Source organism: Bison bison, unplaced genomic scaffold (assembly GCF_000754665.1).
Source record: "Bison bison bison isolate TAMUID 2011002044 unplaced genomic scaffold, Bison_UMD1.0 scf7180017864141, whole genome shotgun sequence".
NCBI classification, from domain to species: Eukaryota; Metazoa; Chordata; class Mammalia; order Artiodactyla; family Bovidae; genus Bison; species Bison bison.
The window spans coordinates 464283-486221 of NW_011494713.1; the positions used below are offsets into that span (position 1 = coordinate 464283).

The window sequence follows — 21939 nt, forward strand, 5'->3', positions numbered from 1 at the left end:
GTTAGATCTGTGAGGGGAGAGGCAGTCTTATTTCCCCCATCATTTTTTTTTTTTTGCACCTTGTATGGTACATAGATGTCTAAAAAGTTCCAAAAAAGGCAACTTTCAGCTTTTCTGATTAGAAACCTGCAGCTGAAACTTAGGAACACTCTTTGCTCTTAGGGAGAAGAGCCACTCCTGAAAAAACAGCCTTAGGTACTCTTAATTAGGCAGAACCCTTCTCAATAACCTATATGTACATTTTCAGATGACCTAATTAGACATCAGTTTAAAAATGCCAGCACACCCTCTTAATCCATGGTTCCTGTTGGCACTGATCCACATTCTTATAGCTCACCTCAGGCTCTTGGCTGTCTGCCAGATGTTGCTGCCTCATTTAGCCTCTTTGCGTTTTGAATTCTTTCTTCTGTTGCCTCTGTCTACCATTTTTCTTGTTTAAAGTAATCAGAAATTACCAGCCAGAAACTGTTTTCTTTCTCAGAAAACTATCCAAATAGAAGGCAACAGATATATTCTTTATCTCTTTATAGCTCATTTCTTTTGTACAGACTACTGTTTTTTTTTTAAAGACTTCTGGATTCTGAGATTTCAATGTCTACTGGCTGTTCCTGGATAACACGTTTATCACCACTCTTGGTAACAGAGAGCCTGTCTGCTTCAGGAGCTGAGAAGAGAGGAGTCACGAATATTCTTACTCTACAGTCGTCGGCTCTACTATAGTAAGCAAGATTTATGCAGGTTAGCTGCTTTAAGATATTTCCAGAAATAAAGTTTCAATAAGACATCTGCAAGAAAGGTGTCAAATAAGAATTCAGATACTTGAAACTCAGAACCCTTTTAACCATAAAGGAAATACAAAACACTTGCTGGTTTTAAGCCAAGCCAAAGGCTCAGTGTAACTCCTGCTAACAATCCTGTCTTGTTAATAGTAGGACCAAAGGAAAGGCCCCCAGAGATCACAGCAATATGGCACAGAACAGCAGAGCAGATGGGGGCGGAACGAGCAGCAAAGGAAGAAGGCTGGGGCCACTGGCACTGGGCACTTGCAGGTACAGGTGAATTTAAGTCAATCTGCAGAGCCAGAGGATGCTGGGAAGGCCCCACTTGAAAATGTTTCATGGGTTAAACTAAGTAAGTGGTAATAAAAAGCAGCATGTCATGTTTAAACCTAACCCTATAATATCACTAGCAAACATGATGTGTAATCTTTTTTAAAAAAGTGCCAAAAGTAACAGTTAAAAGGATTAAAAAAAATTCTGACAAAAAAAAATGCTGGTATATAGTTTAAGATACTGTGACACACAAAATCACAATCCCTGCGTGACTTAGTACCCCTATATAGCTAGGAGGTCCCCCCAAACCTCCCTTAAGTGTATTTAGCCCAAATCCCATGTGAGTGTTTACTAAATCCCTTGATTTTAAACTTTTGTTTGAACTGCTCAAATATTAAGAGTAAACACCTTCAATTCTTAGCACGTATCCACAAAGTGCTATTTTTCATCTCCAATAGTGCATTTTTTTGTCAAGAAATTTATTAACCTTTACAAACACTATTTTCACTCATAAAAAATGATTTATGATTAAATCTGTAATAAAACCAAATAACATTCATCAATGCATTCGATAAGACTAGTTTCATCCATGGAACATAATAAACCACTTTAAAACAGCAGTTTTCATTCACGTCATATAAGGCTATCAAATTAAAAGTATTCCTTATAATGGGTTGTTATCCAAGAAATCCATTTCACTTCACGTTATGTGGTAAGACTGACGGATAGATCCTCTAAGAACAGAATCTGAAAGTAGACTCCACCCTTTTGGTCACCTTTTCAGTCTTTCTCTCAAACAAGTTTCACAACAGGAAAATATTTGTGAGCAGAGAAATCAAATTCAGGAGGAACCTGTGAAAACAAAGTCAATGTATCTTATACATATTTAGACAGTAAACAAAGACTTTTAATTTTAGACTCTTGTGTTTTTAGAAACAAGGAACAGAAAATGATTTAGCTTATCTCTGCATCTGTGAAGGTCATTAGAAAACATGCTGACCAATGGTTTTCTATTTTTAGAGAATACTTAATGAAAACAGACTTAAATTACAGGAAAAGGTCATGGGTCAGTGCGTTCTTTTAGTCCTATGGTAGCTGCTACTTCTGAGCAATGAAATGAGTCACTGGTAAAGCAGAGGCGGTAAGAAAGAGGGATAACAGAAAAGCAGTGGGAGCAAACAAATAGAGGTATGTATTATATAATGGACAGATGCCACCAGAAATGGCTCAATGGTTGGCCTCTTACTTCTGCACCGAATGTTGATACAGCACCAATGAAACACCAACCAAGGGAGGCTTACAAAATCTTCCATCTCCCGAGCCATTAAAGTATTTATTTATTGAAGCATTCACTTTTCTAAAAGTGGATGACTTTTTAAATAACTCCCATAAATTGGTTTTCACACATTTTCTTTTGTTACCTCAAATCATTCAGTAATTTAGGTGGAAGGGCAGAGCAAACTTTAGAGATTTTAAGTCAACAAAATCTGTAAGTTTCAAGGCAAAATGGCAAGTTCCAATTTATTTTCTGCCACTGAATCCCTTTTAGAATCATCTTTGTGGGCATTCTGACTTTTTTGTAATATTTATTCATCTTACTAAAAAAAATGAAGTTTATAACAATTGAATAACAATATATTTTACCTTGGATTCCTTTTTGTGTCCTCCTGCCAATAACTTCATAACCACAAAGTTGGGTTTGGCAACCTTTAAAATTCTACTGACCTAAATAATGAACAACATTAAGCTATCAAAACATAAAATTCATAGTCAAAATATATTGACTTATAGATACCAATAGGAATGTGGCACAAAATAAGTGTCAGTATTTTATTAAAATGAAAGCAATTTCAAAATATGAGTACCACCATGTATCTTTTAGTAACAAAGAACTCCAGTTTACTATCATGAAAACTTGAAAGGACTACTGTATCTTGTTTTCATTAAAACAAAAAAGCATTATATCGTGAAGTCCTGTAAAGACAGTACAACATGTTCAGGGCACAGAATCTAGAGTTAAGCCGTCTAGTTTCAAAGTCCACTTTTGCCACTTACTAGCTATGAAACCAGAGAAGGCAACGGCACCCCACTCCAGGACTCTTGCCTGGAAAACCCCATGGACGGAGGAGCCTGGTGGGCTGCAGTCCATGGGGTCGCTAAGAGTCGGACGCGACTGAGAGACTTCACTTTTCACTTTCATGCATTGGAGGAAATGGCAACCCACTCCAGTGTTCTTGCCTGGAGAATCCCAGGGACGGGGGAGCCTGGTGGGCTGCCGTCTCTGGGGTCGCACAGAGTCGGACACGACTGAAGTGACTTAGCAGCAGTAGCTATGAAAAACCTCTGCAAGTTTTCTAACCTCTCTGTTCTCAGTTCCTTCATTTGTAAAAATGGGGATATAATTTACCTATCCCACAAAGATTTGTGAGGACTGAGTTAACACATATTATGAACTGAAACTCACGCCTAGCAGGCAGAAAGTGTCCTTTAACTGGTATTTCTGACAACCATTTGTCCAAAACGTTTCACCTGAAAATATGAAACAATGGAATGGAATACTCACTTCTCTTTAAGAGGGAGTAATGGGCAACTTGAAGAAAAAAAAAATTGCCTGCTTCTTACTGACCTCACTTGACACATCACCTCAAGTTCAGGAACTGCTGCCCCTTAGCTCCATATCACATACCCACTCACCTACATAACTACTCCATTTGGGCATCCAAAAGCCATGTTCAAAACTGAGCTCCTGACCTTCCCAGCCCTGCCTCCCAACGAGTTCCATCCACAGTCTTCCCCTTACAACTCAATCCAAACAGATGGTGCTCAGGCCAAAAACCTCAAAACCACCCTTGACTCCTATTTTTCTCTTAACTCCACCTCCAATCCATCAGTCAATCCCACTGGCTAGACCTTAACATTTATAGAGAATGCAATCACTTCTGGCCCACTGGCACTACCATCTTTCACCTGGATCACAGCCATGGCCTCTAACTGGCTCTGGATTCTATCCTTGGTTTCACCAGTCTATTTTACCAACACAGTGGCCAGCATGGTGATCCTTTAGAACAAAAGTCAGATCTGGTCACATTAAAACTCTCCAACAGCTCAACCCTGTGTTCACCTCACTCCAGCACACAGCCCTGGGCTGTTATTCAAATACTCCAGGCACACTCCTTTACATACCTTTACACGTATGGATCCCTCTGCCTAGAAGGCACCATTCCTGGGTGGTCATATGACTTGCTTCTCTACCTTCTTCCAAGATTTGCTCAGAGGCCAACTTATTTAAAAATGTCTAATCCCTTCCACTATACCTCCGGGAGCATTTACTATCTCTATTCTCAGAAGAAAAATCTCTTTTAAGGTTTTTCTTCATAGTACTTCTGATCTTCTAATAGACTATTTTACTGCCTGCCCCCCCCACCACCCATAGAAAGGTCCAGATTTCTGTTCCCTGCCCCGCCCCCTGCTAGAATATACCAGACTACTTAGGACAGTACACACTCGACAATATCTGTATATTCATCACTTCCCACATGTACACAAGTATCTGTAAGGTAAATCCCAAGAAGCAGAATTTCGGGGACTAGGCACCTGTGATTTTCGACAGATTGCTAAAATACCTTTCATGGAGGCTATTATCAAGATATACCCCCCAAAATGGTCAGTGTGTTACAGGTAACTCTCATTTACAGAATAAATACATTTCAATAAAATTAGGCTATATAGTAAATTAATGAAACTCATAAGAGGCTGAAACAATATTTTGTATTTTGCAAGTTCTAAGCTCTGTAGAATGATACTCAAAATAGTCTTCAAAACAATAGGCTTTATTTTAAATGGTCAAATAGAATAAGGTTGTTTTTACTTCCTGTGATAACTGACCAGATCATTTTTTAGATTTAAGATTTATATAATTATATTTTAATAAACTATAAAATTTTTTAAATTTAATGTTAACATTACTGAGCTGTAGATCAATCTGGGTCTTATTTCTATTCTTTCAGCTTTATGGTTCTAAGTCTTAATTTCTCTTTGCACTGATTTCTAAATTTACACAAAGGAGATATTTGTATCACTTCTTTTATCATATAATTTTAAGTCTGACAAGGTTAGGTTAGCAAAGTGAAATCCTTAGCAGAAACATGACAGTCTTCATTTATTAATACTGTAAGTTCATTTTATAATTAAACTGTTATCCAGTAGTAAGTGATGTACTTCCTGACAAACTTCCTGTAGAATAACCGTGACTGCAGTTTTACCTCATGGTCTGGGTTTGGGATATTTTCCAGTATCATTTTTGCCTGCTGAAAGTGCTTACTAGCTGCCACATACAGTTCTGGAGACTGAGGAGGAGGGCTATATTTATTGAGGTCAGACATTTCCTAAAAAGAAAGAAATACTATTATTTAAAATATGTTTAATGTGAAAAAACTCTAAAATACCTTTTTAAATTAAAGAATTCTACACTGATTATCCATTCACATATGGACACTAATGCAAACACTCTGCATGTCCTGGTTTTTTCCTATTCAGGTTTTAACCTTTATATACCATACTTCATATTATTCTCATATTTAAATAACTGTTAATATGATGAGTATACCCAACAAAGTCAAATAATATTCATACTATTTAAAACTGCTATTTCATCCCTTTATCTCACTGGTCCAATAACAGTTTCACTTGACTATTTCAGCAAAATGGCTAGGTACAAATAGCACATCTCCAAGAGGGTCTAAGACTAAATATTTTGCGATTATTCTAAGCAGCAGGTTCACCTTGAACTGCAGATAGTGCACTGGTGGTGGTGTCATTACACTGTTGAATGGAGCAAATCTGTGCTCATATCGAACTTGTTCACTATCAAGCTCAAACTTGGGTTTTCGTACTTTGCCATCCATGTCAAAAGCTACCATGGTCTACAGTACAAAGAGAGAGAGAGAAAGATGATAACAGTATGAAAATGTGAACATCTTCATTAACAGAGAGCAGAAAATAAAAAACAGCTATTTATACACAGTTAATCAAAACAAGGCCCAGAAATCAAAAACAGGAAGAGAAAAAACTAGCTTTAATATTCATTTTTATATTCTGCACCATCTTTTATATGAAAAATGTTCATGTTCCAGTGTCTAATATTTTAATTTCCCCAGTGAAATTGTACCACATGCATATTCTTCTTCTTAAGGCGCTTGTAACAGCTTTGAAAACTTCAAGTAAAAGCTCCTGAAGAAAAAGTAATATATCATCTCTATAAGAAAAGCACTGATCCTGTTTTCCAAACAGAATTCCATGTTCTATTTTATGTATTTTAGTATGTTTCCTCGAGTTACTATCTCCTGAAAATGTCTGCTTTGCTTTAAATTAAGCCTTTCATTATGGAGCTTGCCCCTTTCCTAACTAACATACTTCTAAAAAACTCTGGAATCCATCTCTTCCAAGAAACCTTTTCTGATCATCAATCAGAAGTAAACGCTTCCCTCTCTTAGTATCTATGCCACATATATGTCATCTGGTCTAACATTAACTAGGCACTTGAGACAAGGATCACATCAGATTAGACTTGGTATCTCGCAATGCACCTAGTACAAGACATCTGACATATGACAAATGTTCAGTATTTGTTAAATTAATAAAACCACTGGACTTGGATAAAAGGTCATTTTTAAGCAGACAGTTAGTAAAAATGAAGGTTAAATTAGAACCTAGAATCACAGGAGAGTTCATTTTAGTTTAATAATAAAATAGCAATGTAGCAACTTACTTTAAACATTCCAGCACACATGTTCTGATATGCCTGGCTCATTGTGATCTCTCGGCTCAATGGGCGAACTATAATTAGAAAGAAAATTATCCAAATTCTTTTCCCTCCTCCTCTTGCATTACTGCAGAAGAAATCTAAATTAATTCTATCTTGTTTACCAAATTAAAATATTAAAAAGTTTGTTCCCACAGGCTAAATTTTACGGCTCAAATCTAAAAATAATAAAATAGAGCTAAGGTTAGACAGTAATTGTGTTCCCCAAACTGTAAGATTTCTCAAGTCACAATACAGAGACAATTTCTTATTACAGGAAAGCCATGAGTACAGTCATTTAATGACCCACACTCAATTTGAATCTGAAGGGAACACAAAGCACTATTTTGTAATGACTGTAGTCTATCTGTACCGGCCCGTGAGTGATTAATAGGGTAGTCCCCTGGAAACACTTCTTTCTTCTCATGGTCCTTGGGCAGTGTATGATCATCTTTTTGTTTGACTGTTAATAGCACCACTCCAGATTTCCTTCCTTCCTGAGCTGTCAGCCTTCTGTCAAGAGAGTATCACAAGTCTCCTGCTGTCTTGTTCCTCATCTTATTCCATGTGGTTACTACTTCTTGTCTTTTGACACATGAAATAGGAAAGAAGTAAAAGAAAAGCAAGGAAAGACACCAAAAGGATTCTACCACTAATACTGTGACTCAGTTTCTACCCCAGTATCTTCTGAAGAGAAGATGAGTGAGTGAGTGAGTGAAATTTGCTCAGCTGTGTCTGACTCTGAGACCCCATTGATTGTAGCCTGCCAGGCTCTTCTGTCCATGGAATTCCCGGCCAGAATACTGAAATGGGTGGCCATTCCCTTCTCCAGGAGATCTTTCCAACCCAGGGATTGAACCCAGGTCTTCCGCACTGCAGGCGGATTCTTTACCAGCTGAGCCACCGGGGAAGAGAAGATGGTGAAAATAAAAATATAATGACTAATTCATCCACTATTTGATGAAATTAAAGTACATTCCAGTGTTACTTATTTCTTAAGTTTAAAAATAATTCCCATCACCTTTCTTCTTTTTTTTTGTTTTTTTACTACTACGGCCTTTCTGCTGCTCTTCCATTATCCTTTCCTCTGCCATCTGAGAGCCATCGGCACGACTTAATGTCGACATCAACCAGGCATAAAGAAATTCAGAGAGATACCTTAATGGAAAGAAAATGTTAGTTAATGATACATGTCTAAATGAGAGCCTGGTCAACACATGCACTAGTACTAATAAAGAGATATTTTTTAAAATAATGTTTTAAAAGTTTTTTGTTTTAAAACAAGATTATTCAAATAGATAATTGATAGGTTAGATCTTTAAAAAATGACCATTACAAATAATTAATTTTCCGTATCCTGTTGCCATACAATATGGAAATCTTCTTGTCGCCACACAATATGGAAAATATACTACAATGATATGAGTTTTACAACTTTTCAAAAGATTTCTGGAGGGGGTACAAATCAGGGGTATAGGATAACAGATACAAACTACTATACATAAAATAACCAACAAGGATTTACTGTATAGCACAGGGAATTACACTTATTATCATGTAATGACCTATAATTAAATATAATCTGCAAAAGTACTGAATCATTATGCTATACACTTGAAACTAACACAATACTGTAAATCAACTATACTTTAATTAAAAAAGACTTCTTGGTAATTGCATGTATCAGTAAATCAAATCAATGTCCAGCAAATTGTTTTTACTGTATCAATATAGGTCACATTTCACCTAAACCCATTAAGGAATTTCTTATTTTCTTATTAATTACAAAAGGAAACAAATACAGAACAAAAATTACATGCATTAGACAGAATGATTCTAAAACATTAAAAACATGCAAGCATATAATTTACTTGAGTTTATTCAATAAAGAAATGTGAGACAGATTTATCTCACCAGGTACTAAATTCTTGTAAGTTTAAAATGGCAAATAATACTTTCTCTTAGGCCAGAAAAATAGTTCAAATCTAGGATATAAATATATATTCCTTGAATAAAATTAAGGACCACTACTATATTAAATGAAAATCAAAGATTTGTAAGAAATTTCACGATCAAGTTTGTATGACACATTCTGAAAATTTCTCAAACAGTTAGAAGGCAGGTTATACTATTAAAACATGTTAAAAAAGAACATTTTAAAGCAAAGGAAGAGAACTCCCTGGCAGTCTGGTGGTTAGGACTTGGGTGCTTTTACTGCATGGCCCGTGTTCAATCCCTGGTGAGGGAACTAAAATTCCGCAAGCCATATAGCACAGCCAGAAAAAAAAAAGCAAAACAAATGAAAAGATACACCTGGAATGACTTAGGCACTTTATTTTAATGCTAAACTGAGCACTATGCCTCCTGGCACCTAAAGCAAACCAAGAAATCTGAGTAGAAAAAGTACATAGAAAGTACAATTCTATCTGATTAGAAAAAGTATGTTTTATGTGGAGAGAAAAGAATTCCTGGCAATGAATTTAAGAAAAGCACTTATTATAAAATCCTTGTAAAAAATAAAAATGAATTTTTCCCCCATCACACTATAAAATGAGGATTTGTAACCTACTTTAACTCAAAGAGATGATTTCTATAGAGAACTAATGCTACCTTCTACCTTCTGACTACCTAACCCAAGGACAGATGAGTAAAGGGGAGAGCTGGCATAATTCAGGCCTTTCATTTATCAGATCTATCAACAAGCTTTTTACTAACTGCTTTATCAAAATTAATCTACAATTTTATCTAAAGAGAGTCAAAGAGCTAATATTCTATACCAGTTCTCAACTGTGATCTCAGGACCAGCAGCAGTCTCACCAGCAAAGCAGTTATAAATGCGAATGACTTGGCGGGGGGTGGGGTGGGGTCCCTACCCTAGGCCTGCTAAACCAGGAATGCCAGAACACAGCCCAACAAGTTGCTTTCCGAGTGATTATGATGCATGCTAAATTTAAGAATTTTTTTTTTTTTTAAACTGATTTTTAGGGTCCACATGCTTTAGGGATCACATTCAGAAAGATCAACAATATATATTTTATAAAAATGCTGGAGCCCAATCTGTAATACTAAAACTAAACAACAGTTAAAACTAACATCAAAGTAGACCAGGATACTTACAAGCAGAAATAAAATTTCTTTTGTTAGCAAGAAATGAATCTGCTCAAATATATAGGTAAATTTCTATTCAAGTATTTATCTGAATATAATTCATCTGCCAATTCTTTGTGTCAAAGAGCATATAAAAATTGTATTCTGAGCAATCAAGAGCACAAAAGCTTCCAATCAGCTGCCTCAAACAACAAAACTTGAGCACAATCCTCTACAAAATGCCTTATTTGAACAGGAGTGTCCAATATGAATTAATGAAAAAAAAAATCCTAAGTAGCTATAACACCTGTTGGTAAGAGCTGTTACCTACATAAATGTTGGAGAATATACAAAATAATATTTTTCTCACATAACTACATTGATGCTCCAATTCATTTTCATAACCAAAAATTACCTGCTAAGAGCCTTAGCAACCATGACAACAAAACCATCTTAATGGTTATGTTGTTCAGCCGCTAAGTCATGTCTGACTCTGTGTGACCCTATGGACTACAGCACACCAGGCTTCCTTCCCTGTCCTTCACTATCTCCCACAGTTTGCTTAAACACCTGTCCATTGAGTCAGTGATGCTATCTAACCATGTCATCCTCCATCACCTCTTTTTCCTCCTGCTCTCCATCTTTCCCAGCATCAGGGTCTTTCCAATGAGTCAGCTCTTGGCATCAAGTGGCCAAAATACTGAAGCTTCAGTTTCAGTATCAATCCTTCCACTAAATATTCCGGGTTGATTTCCTTTAGGATTGACTGGATTTATCTCCTTGCAGTCCAAGGGATTCTCAAGAGTCTTTCCCAGCATCGTTCACTTGTGGTCTGCGTTCTTTATGGATGTCCAACTCTGAGATTCATACGTGACTACTGGAAAAACCATAGCTTTGACTATATGGACTTTGTTGGCAAAGTGATGTCTCTGCTTTTTAATATGTTGTCTAGGTTTGTCGTAGCTTTCCTTCCAAGGAGAAAGCATCTTCAAATTTCATGGCTACAGTCACCATCCTCAGTGAGTCTGGAGCCCAGGAAAATAAAATCTGTCCCTGTTTTCATGTTTTCCCCTTCTTTAGCCATGAAGTAACAGGACCAGATGCCATGATCTTCGTTTTTTGAATGTTGAGTTTTAAGGCAGCTTTTTCACTCTCCTTTTCACCTTCATCAAGAGGCGCTCTAGTTCCTCTTCACTTTTTGCCATTAGAGTGGTATCATCTGCAGACACTTCTCCCAGCAATCTTAATTCCAGCTTGTGATTCATCCAGCCTGGCATTTCACTTGATTCACTCTGCATATAAATTATAGCAGGGTGACAGTATACAGTCTTGACATTCTCCTTTTCCAATTTTGAATCAGTCCATTGTTCCTTGTCTGGTTCTAATTGTTGCTTTTTGACTGCATACAGGGTTCTCAGGAGACAGGTAAGGTAGTCTGGTAGTCCCGCCTGTTTAAGAATTTTCCAGTTTGTTGTGATTCACACAATCAAAGGCTTTAGCATAATGAATGAAGCAGAGTAGTTGTTTTTCTGGAATTCCTTTGCTTTTTCCATCACCCAACGAATCTTGGCAATTTGGTCTTTGGTGCTGCTACCTCTTCAAAATCTAGCTTGTACATTTAAAGTTCTCAGTTCAGGTACTGCTGAAGCCTGGCTTGAAGGATTTGAGCATCATCTTGCTAGCATGTGAAATGAGTGCAATTGTATGGTACTCTGAACGTTCTCTGGCATTGCCCTTCTTTGGGATTGAAAGAACAATTCTTTTCTAGTCCTTTGGCCACTGCTAAGCTTTCCAAATTTGCTAACACTGAATGAGGCACTTGAACAGCAATATCTTTTAGAATTTTAAAAAGATTATCTGGAATTTTATTACCTCCAGCAGCTTTGTTTGTAGTAATGCTTCCTAAGGCCCACGTGATTTCACAGTCCAGGATATCTGGCTCTAGGTGAGTGACCACATTATCATGGTTATCTAGGTCATTAAGATCTTTTTTGGTATAGTTCTTCCATATATTCTTGCCACCTCTTAGTGTCTTCTGCTTCTGTTAAGTTGCTTACTGTGTCTGACCTTTACTATGCCCATCTTTGCATGAAACGTCCCCTTGATATCTCCAATTTTCTTGAAAAGATCCCTAATCTTTTCCACTCTATTGTTTTCCTTTATTTCTTTGCACTGGTCACTTAGGAAGGCTTTCTTATCTCTCCTTGCTACTCTCTGGAAATTTGTATTCATCTGGGTATGTCTTTCTCTTTTGCTTTTCACTTCTCTTCTTTCCTCAGCTATTTGTAGTCTCCTCAGACAATCACTCTGCCTTCTTACATTTCTTTTTCTTTGGGATGGTTTTGGTCACCACCTACTATACAATGCTATGAACCACCATCCACAGTTCTTCAGGCACTCTGTTGACCAGATCTAATTCCCTGAATCTATTTGTTACCTCCACTGTATAATCATAAAGCACTAATTTAGGTCATACCTGAATGGTCTAGTGGTTTTCCCTACTTTCTTCAATTTAAGTCTGAATTTTGTAATAAGCAGCTCATGATGATCTTCGCCCCAGTCAGCTACAGGTCTTGTTTTTGTTGACTGTATAGAGCTTTCTAATCTTCAGCTGCTAAGAATATAGTCAATCTGATTTCAGTACTATCTGGTGATGTTCATGTGTATCTCTTGTGTTGTTGGAAGAGGGTGTTTCCTATGAGCAGCGTGTTCTCTTGACAAAACTGTTAGCCTTTGCCCTGCTTCATTTGTACTCCAAAGCCAAAACTGCCTCTTACTCCAGTTATCTCTTGACTTCCTACTTTTGCATTCCAATGTCCTATATGAAAAGGACATTTATTTATCTATCTATAATGGAATTAGTTCTACAAGGTCTTGTAGGTTTTTATAGAATTGTTCAATTTTAGCTTCTTTGGCATTAGTGGTTGGGGCATAGACTTGGATTACTGTGATGCTGAATGGTTTGCCTTGGAAATGAACTGAAATCATCCTGTCATTTTTGAGATTGCACCCAAGTACTCTATTTTGGACTCTTTTATTGACTGTGAGGGCTACTCCAATTCTTCCAAGGGGTTCTTGCCCATAGTAGTAGATATAATGGTCCTCTGAATTAAACTCATCCATTCCCATCCATTTTAGTTTACTGATCTCTAAGATGTCGATGTTCACTCTTGCCATCTCCTGCATGACCACATCCAATTACTTTAATTCATGGACCTAACATTCCTGGTTCCTATGCAATATTGTTCTTTACAGCACTGGAATTACTTTCCGATGCTGAAACAATGCTCAGTTGTGGATGTGCAGGTGGTGAAAAGTAAAGTTCAATGCTGCTGTTGTTCATTTGGTGAGTTGTGTCCAACTCTTTGAGACGCCATGGACTGCAGCACACCAGGCTACTCTGTCCTTCACTATCTCACAGAGTTTGCTCAAACTCATGTCCATTGATTTGGTGATGCTATACAACCATCTCATTCTCTGTTGTCCCCTTCTTCTCTTTCCCTCAGTCTTTCCCAGTATCAAAGTTTTCCAGTGAGTCAGCTTTTCTCATCAGGGGGCAAAGCACTGGAGCTTTAGTTTCAGCATCAGTCCTTCCAATGAATATTCAGGGTTGATTTCCTTTAGGATTGACTGGATTTATCTCCCTGCAGTCCAAGGGATTCTCAAGAGTCTTTCCCAACACCACAGTTCAAAAGCATCAATTCTTCAGCTCTTCAGCCTTCTTTATGGTCCAACTCTCATATCTGTACATGACTACTGGAAAAACCGTAACTTTGATTCTATACACCTCTGTCAGCAAAGAGATGTCTCTGCTTTTTAATATGCTGTCTAGATTTGTCATAGCTTTTTTTACAAGAAACAAGCATCTTTTAATTTTTTGGCTGCGGTCACCATCCTCAGTGATTTTAGAGCCCAAGAAAGAAAAGTGTCACTGTTTCCATTTTTTTCCCCTATCTCTAATCCATCAAGTGATGGGACCAGATCTCAAGATCTTCATTTTTCTAATGTTGAATTTTAAGCCAGGTTTTTCACTCTCCTTTTTCACCCTCATCAAGAGGCTCTTTAGTTCCTCCTCCACTTTCTGTCATTATGGTGGTATCATCTGCATATCTGAGATTATTGATATCTCTCGGCCACCTGGATTCCAGCTTGTAATTTATCCAGTCTGGCATTTCACTTGATGTACTCTGCAAACAGTTAAATAAACAGGGTGACAATATACAGCCTTGATGTATTCCTTCTCCAATTTGGAACCAGTCTATTGTTCCCTGTCCGGTTCTAACTGTTGCTTCTTGACCTGCACACAGGTTTCTCAGGAGGCAGGTATGGTATTCCCATCTCTAACATGGATGCTGTTAATGGTGTGGAAAATAATTATTTTCTGCCTCCACAGCAGTGACTTCAGGGAATACACAATATTTTAAATTTTAAGTTAAATAATTTAAAAATGAATGAAAAGAATAACTATAATTAGATCTAATAATATACTAAACTTAGCTGTGATGGGTAACAATAGGTCATTTCTATTTTAAATTACAACTAAATTACTATACTTTGCTAGACTAAAAAAAGATGCAAGATAGCTGAATTCATTTTAGATCTCAATTTTCTTACTTTATTCTGTGGCAGGTTTTTCATGTCTAAAATATTCTCAAGCATCCTCTTACTAGATATATCTCAGCCCCAAGTGAAAGTAAAGAACTACTCTGCTGAAGATTACCTCTTATAAACTTCTTCAAAGCTACTGAGACAAATCCTCAGGGCAAGTTTGCAACAGTTATACTCCCAATGATAATCTTAGCCATAATTTCTTCTCAGAAGGAAGATCTGGTTCATATTTTGAACTTTAATTTATTTAAGTACATTCCACAGCTAGTACCTAGCGTCACTGATGTCAGGGCAAAATGTATGTTAATTTCTCTCTTTGGAAACAGATAAAAGTTCATTAATCAATTTACTTTTATTAGTAATTTTAAAATAACATTTCAAATGGCAAAAAAAAATGTATTTGTACACTATTAAGACAAGATTTTTAAGATGATCTGGCTCTAATTTTCAATAGATATTCTTCAACTGTCCCACAAGTAAAATTCAAATACAGTAAATTTAAAAAACCTCTAAAATTACACTCTACAGATACTCTCACAGATCTTATCTATCCCACCCACCATCAATTTTAACTCCAATCATTCTCTTACCAATATATGTAATAATACTCGTGCATGCTGTAGAGCTCCAATTCGAAGCCACTTAGGAGATACTGTATCATAATTCGAAGGTTATGGTAAAGGACCCAGGTACCTAAACAGGCCAAATGCTGCCTGTGGGGCTCCTGTTTCAACAGCATAGTATGAAGGGCTGCATCAACCTTCTCTGCCTATCACAACAAAATGTCATTAATATCAACTTGTTAAGGTAATGAAAGAATTACAAAAAATGTAACAGCTAAAAATAGCACATAAGCAGATAATGTAACTCTCACCATTTAAAGAATTCATACTTTCAAATGCACCTTTGGTTAGATCTACATTCAAACCTTTCATTTCTGAAAGGATAATATTTATCTAAACACTTCCTAGATTAAAAAGACTTTACCGTATAAAAATAACTGGCTTCAGATCTTTAGTTACATTATCAGTGTTGCTGTTGCACACATTTAAATGAAGACTAATATATTTTTATTACAATGTAAACTTACTCTAATTATATCTATAGCTCTACACCTATTTTATAATTCATTGATTATAAAATAATAATTTAAGATGTTTTTGATTTAGATTACTGTTCTATTTCTTTCTGTAAACATTTCTTTGGTATATGTAACTGTTACATTTCAATGGAAAAGAAAATTCACCATATTAAAAAATTAAGTAGTCAAATTATTGTTCTAAAGAATTGTTTCTGAAAATCTAGTCAAGGTTGCTTATTTCAGAAGGGAAGGCTTCTTTTTGGCTCTTACCTCATCCTGCAAGGTAGCAAATTCCTCAAGAATATGACCGAGTTTATCTCTCTGCCGAGCCCTGTTATGTCCATGGATCTGAATAAGACTACAGAATGGCTGTAATACACAATACGATTGTTAACTGTATTTGTTAACAGTATAATTTGTTAACTGTCAATATGAAATCTGCTGATACTAAAGAAAATTCACATTCCAAATTTTCAAAATCAGGTTTAAGGGAAAAAATGTTGTATATAAGAATAATGCCTATGCGTACTTATTACAAAGGTGTTTCTTTTAAAGGAACTCAATACTAGAAATTATTAATAGCCAGAGGAAAGTGGTTGTTTACAAAACTTGCTCCCCTATGGCAAAAATAATTTCTTCAATCTTTAGATATTTTTCCACATATTCAAGAGCAGTTTCTTTTCTGCTTATTTCAAGCTAAAAGCTACTGTTCAAGCCGGACACTTCTGTGTCCTGCTTTACATATACCAGAATGCCTAGTAATTAGGTAATGGCTAAAACCCAGAAAACCACAGTACAGAACTGCCCGCAATGCAGGAAACCTGTGTTCAATCCCTGGGTTGAGAAGATCCCTTGGAGGAGGGAATGGCAATCCACTGCAGTATTCTTGCCTGGAGAATTCCATGGACAGACAAGCCTTGTGGGCTACAGTTCATGGGGTCGCAAAGAGTCAGACACGATTGTGTGACCAATACTTGTTCACTAAGGTTCTTTATCACTGTTTTTATCTATTCGGTATTCTCATATAAAATACTGTAACAGTTTATGAATCAGACAACAGACAGGAATGCTCTGATTTAAGAAATACGCATTTTAAGATTCTCTAAGGATAGTAATGATTTCACATTTGTATACTTCGACAGCTATCATCTCATTTAATCAATAAGTAGCCTATAAGAGGTATCAAAGCAGTATTAATATTTCATTTTTTAAAGATTGGCAAGTTTATAAAAAAGTAAAGGGATCTGCCTGATAATGATAAAATGGTAGTTAATAAAAATAAAATCTGGTCTTTTATTGATTTTCTGTGCATCATACCATGCTGTCTTATCCCACTTCCTCTTTACACACAAACACACATTTGGTAAATAGAATTGGGCAAAAAAGATCTATAAAAAGCTTATAATTAAGAATTATTTATAATGAATTTGATCAACTATGAAGCTTTAATTTTTTTCAAGTTATTTGAGATTTGAAAAAAGTTCACAATCTCATCTAAAATTAATAATTTTAATTTTACTATAGTCCTGCTCCTGGGTAGTTCAGCTGGTAAAGAATCCCTCTGCAATGCAGGAGACCTTGGTCTGATTCCTGGGTGCGAAGATTCCCTGTAGAAGGGAGAGGCTACCCACTCCAGTATTCTTGGGCTTCGTTGGTAGCTTAGACAGTAAAGCACAGGCCTGCAATGCGGGAGACCTGGGTTCCATCCCTGGATTGGGAAGATCCCCTGGAGGAGGGCATGGCAACCTGCTCCAGTGTTCTTGCCTGGAGAAACCCCATGTACAGAAGAGCCTGATGGGCTACAGTCCATGGGTCACAAAGAGTTGGGCACATCTGAGCGACTAAGCACAGTACATAATCCTGCTCATTAAAGCAGTATAAACATAAACACCTGGGGATGTTACCCATATTCGTTATTTATAAGGTCAAAAGTAATAAGAGTTTTTATGTCCTTTTTCAAAAAAAAAGTAAACTCTTTTTAGATGGGGGTCATAGCTAATTCTGTTTCTGTTGTCCACAAGGGTATGGTGAGAGGGCATCAGAAGGTGCCTTGGTATCTAACAATCTCGCAGGAAGACTACAGGTTATGAAGCTATCCGCTTGAGTTTAAGAGGAGACAACAATTTCCTACTTATTCAGGGAAAATGAATAAGAAATATTAGATGAAAAAACAGCACAAATTAATGCTACTGAAGATTCTGCATGCCACAATTTTTAAGTATCCACCACAATGATCCAAACTGTAGCTCTTACCCGAACACAGTGAGTAACAAAAGAGTCAATACAGTCCTTAGCCTGGTGATTATTATATAGGCAGCACCTGTAAGATAATATAATACTCTTGTTATTGAAATTAAACTTATTTGGCCTACAAAAAGAAGCACTGTAGGTGCTACCAACACATAGGGAAGGTGGAAAAATGAGAAAATGGACACAAATAAATCATGAAGTTGAAGAGTGCTAGCATTAAATTAGGAAGTATTTCACTATTTGTTATCCACATAATAAATGTACAATATTTCCAATTCCTTTAGTTCTGTACTTGGACAATTAAGTGCTGGATCCAATAAGATCAACAAAGAGGGAAAATTCTAAAGCTCTACTTTTTCTAATCCTACTCTAATATTCGTTATTTTCCTACAGGTGGTATCCTTGTGAACTGTACTTACAATAGTAATTATTTAAAAAATACTGTATAGAATCTGATTGTTTTTAAGATATACCTACATTTCCAATCACTGGCTAAAATCATCACCTAGACATCCTGCCAGCACCTTATTGTCTATCCTCACAAACCAGTGTCCTTGTGGTGCTCCTTCTCTTGGTTAAAAGCATCACTCAACTGAGAAAGGCTTTCCTAGTCTTGGAGGATCTGTTACCTGCCTGGCCCTGGAGAAAATACAAGAGCTGAAGAGATGGAAAGTGTTTTTTTCCCCCTTTTCCTGAGGTAGGAGGACAGGAGCCTTTGCTCCTAAGGAGATAGGAAGAAGTAAACACTTTTCTTGGTGCACAGAAAGGAGTTGACAATTTGCTATTCCTAAGTGTTTGCCATAACTGAGCAATCTGACCAGAACCTCAGAATAAAACAGAATCATGATCATGTGATAGAAAATGACAGAGCAGGCAGCAGCCAGAAGAAAGAAAAGACAGGACACCTGAAACAGGTGGCAGCAAAAGAGAAGTGCTGGAAGATCCAAGGTAAGAAAATTGCTTAAGATGACAAAAATAAAGCACTTTAAAAAAGGGGACTTTCTGGATCTGAAAATTAGGATTTTTCAAGTTAAAAAAGTTAGTATGTGAAAGGATGCTCACAATAGCCTTGAGGATCAAGAGAATAACTTTCTTACAACACAGCAAAAATAGAGAGATATCATGAGGAATACAGAGGAAAAAAATCTACAAGACAGAGTATGCAAAAGAGCTCTTTTAAAAGAAAGAACAAGAAACAGATGACTACCTTGTAATAAACTCTGCTATACACACAGTTGATTCTCAGTATTTGTGTTAATTATGTTCTATGAACTTGTTGTGGATGCTGAAATAGAGAATACTGAAACACTGCTGTTAGGATAAAATACAGGATTAGGTTCCTCCAGCCTCTGGTCCCAAGGTTTTAATCAAGTGATCAATGTTTAACATTGGTTTATGTGTGTTTCTTTTTAAAGACACTATATAGAAAGTACACTGCTGATTGATTAGCAAAGAACTTACGCCTGAGCAAATCTTATTTAACACACAATCTTTCTGTAAGGCACACCATAGCCTTCTTGTGCCAGGAACACTAAACAGCATATCACTGCAACTCAGAGGCCATGAAACTACAAAATCACCAACAAAAAGCATAAAAACAGGGGCAAATAGAGTTTACATTGTAACGCACAAGAAGGTGGACAGTTGTCTTGTTTGACTTCAGTGTTGCGTGACTTGAATACTTTGCTACTTTGCACATGTCCATGAAGATGGCAAGAGCAGAGTGAGTAATGATGTAAAGGTTAACAAATATATTCTAGCAAGTAGGCATATTAACAAATATAGAATCTGCAAATAATGAGGATCATACTGTATAATTAAATCTAAATGGACAATGGTAAGCATGACAATGTGGAATCTACGTGTTAAAGATTAAACAGAGAAGACAAAACGCAAATTAAGATGTAGACACTTACTTCACATATATTTTATTGTCAAAAATTAAAAAGTCTGATAATGCCTAGACTATGGGGTACCTGGAATCCTTATACACTGTTGGCTGGCATACACAATTCATTGAATTATTTTTGAAAGCAATTTCACAAAACTAGTAAAGCTGAATATGCATTTGCCTATGATAATCAATTAATTTTATTTTTTATGTGCAAAAGGAGTCATAATTCAAAGATGTTTACTACAGCACTGATTTCAATGGTGATAAATTAGAAATAAGGTAAATTTTCAACTGCAGAGAATCAACAAAATAAACTTCAGTGCAAAGTATGGATTTTAACAAATAAAATAAATTTGTTGGATAAACTTGGTCAATTTCAACATTCTAATGTTGAAGGAAAAAGTCATGTTGCAAAAGGATATATATATATCTATATCTATACAGACATACACACTGTGACAAAGTTCATGTGAAGTTTAAAACCATAAACTAAGCTGATGTTATTTATGGACACATATATTTGGGTAAAGTGTACAAGTATTCATAAAAGTGAGACACATAAACTGTAATGTAGTGGTCACCTCTAGGACCAGAGTAAAGAAAGCATGGGGTGGGGGAGGGGAATTTGAAATTATAGTCATCAGTTCTCAATGTAGAATAGGTTTCCCTGGTGAGATGCTTTTGAGGGGAACACAAGGTTAAAACTACTTTCATAATAATATTAACATGTTATTTGCCAAAAGCACTCATTCTCTCATAAGTGTACAATGGCTTTTCCGGAGGCTACATGGCAAGCAGTACTACAACAGACTGAAAACAGAAGCAGGTTAAAATAATTCAGTTAATATTCTACTAAGACAGACCTGAAAGATACTTGCAAAAATGTAAAACAATTCCACTTTTTTCATTAATTTTAATTAAAAAGTTATTTCCCATAAAATATTTGTCTATATGTGATTTATAAATGTTATGGATGTTTATTAACATGTAATGAGTTTACTGTTTTTCAAAAAGAATAAACATTTTTAAAGTATTGTTTTAGTTTCTAAAATAATAGGTATCAATAAATAGGATCCATATAAAAGCTATTTGTGTCCTCAAACTCTTTTAAGAATGTAAAGACAAAAAACAGTTGAGAACTGCTACCTTACCCGTATCTCGAGTAAATGAATCCATTAAAATTAGCTTGCTCCTTGATGCCTAAAGCTCAGCCTTACTCCTGAGACCTTGCAGTTATTGTTTACTATCAGGAAGCTTCATCCTCTGATTTTGTGTAGCTCATTCTCAGTATATTCACATGTATCACCACTTCCAAGAGGCTTTTCACAACTATCCCATTTATGAGAACCATCTCATTTTTTATCTTTCTATACAGTACTTATGACCTGACATTATATATTTGCTCACAATTTAGTCTTTCCCATTAGAAGGTAAGCTCCTTGTCACCAGCTGTGTCCTTTTCTCTAGAACGCAGAAAGGTGTCTGACAACATTAGATACCAAATAAGGGAATTAATAAAATTTACTACTTCATATACTGTGTTTGTATGAGTGTAATAATGTATCAGTAATTCATACATTGGGTGTAATATATGAGTAATTCATACATTGAGTAATACATTGAGTGTTTATGAAATACTTAATTTTACCAATGACCTTATCAGTAATGGAATTTATAAAAACAAAATTAATAAAAACTTTGCTTAAAATGGATGGTGGTACAGGTGTCTGTCAATTCATATTCTGAATGTATGATACATTTAATCACAGAAATTTAAAAATAATTTTTAATGATCTCTATATGCAGAGCACACCATATTACATATTGAAAACTCTAAAAATCCTACAAAAAAAAAAACAAAACCTGTTAGAACTAACACAAGAATTCCGTAAAGTTGCAGGATACAAACTCAATATACAAAACTGTCACACTGAACTATCAGAAAGAGAAACTAAGAAAATGATTCCATTTACAGTAGCATCAAATAGAGTAAAATATCTAGGAATAAATTCAACCAAGGAGGTGAAAGACTTGCACACTGAAAGCTATAAGATATTGATAAAAGACACTGAAGAAGATACAAATAAATGGAAAGATATTCTAGGCACATGAACTGGAAGAATTAATAGTTAAAATAGCCAAACTACTTAAAGTGATCTACAGATTC

General features: G+C 36.0%; 1 protein-coding gene across 2 annotated transcripts in view; it reads right to left on the reverse strand.

Moving 5' to 3' along the window:
• Nucleotides 1-1510: 1510 nt before the first annotated feature.
• NAA35 (N(alpha)-acetyltransferase 35, NatC auxiliary subunit) overlaps nucleotides 1511-21939 on the reverse strand; it is an 88469-nt gene continuing 68040 nt past the window's right edge. For both annotated transcript variants that reach the window (XM_010840045.1, XM_010840044.1), the window contains exons 15-23: nucleotides 17882-17948; nucleotides 15899-15997; nucleotides 15138-15316; nucleotides 7874-8010; nucleotides 6820-6887; nucleotides 5834-5974; nucleotides 5315-5437; nucleotides 2697-2777; nucleotides 1511-1904 (exon numbers count right to left, since the gene is read on the reverse strand). In XM_010840045.1, coding sequence (XP_010838347.1) covers nucleotides 1845-1904; nucleotides 2697-2777; nucleotides 5315-5437; nucleotides 5834-5974; nucleotides 6820-6887; nucleotides 7874-8010; nucleotides 15138-15316; nucleotides 15899-15997; nucleotides 17882-17948 — 955 coding nt within the window. In that variant the 3' untranslated portion in view covers nucleotides 1511-1844. The remainder of the gene's footprint in view (nucleotides 1905-2696; nucleotides 2778-5314; nucleotides 5438-5833; nucleotides 5975-6819; nucleotides 6888-7873; nucleotides 8011-15137; nucleotides 15317-15898; nucleotides 15998-17881; nucleotides 17949-21939) is intronic.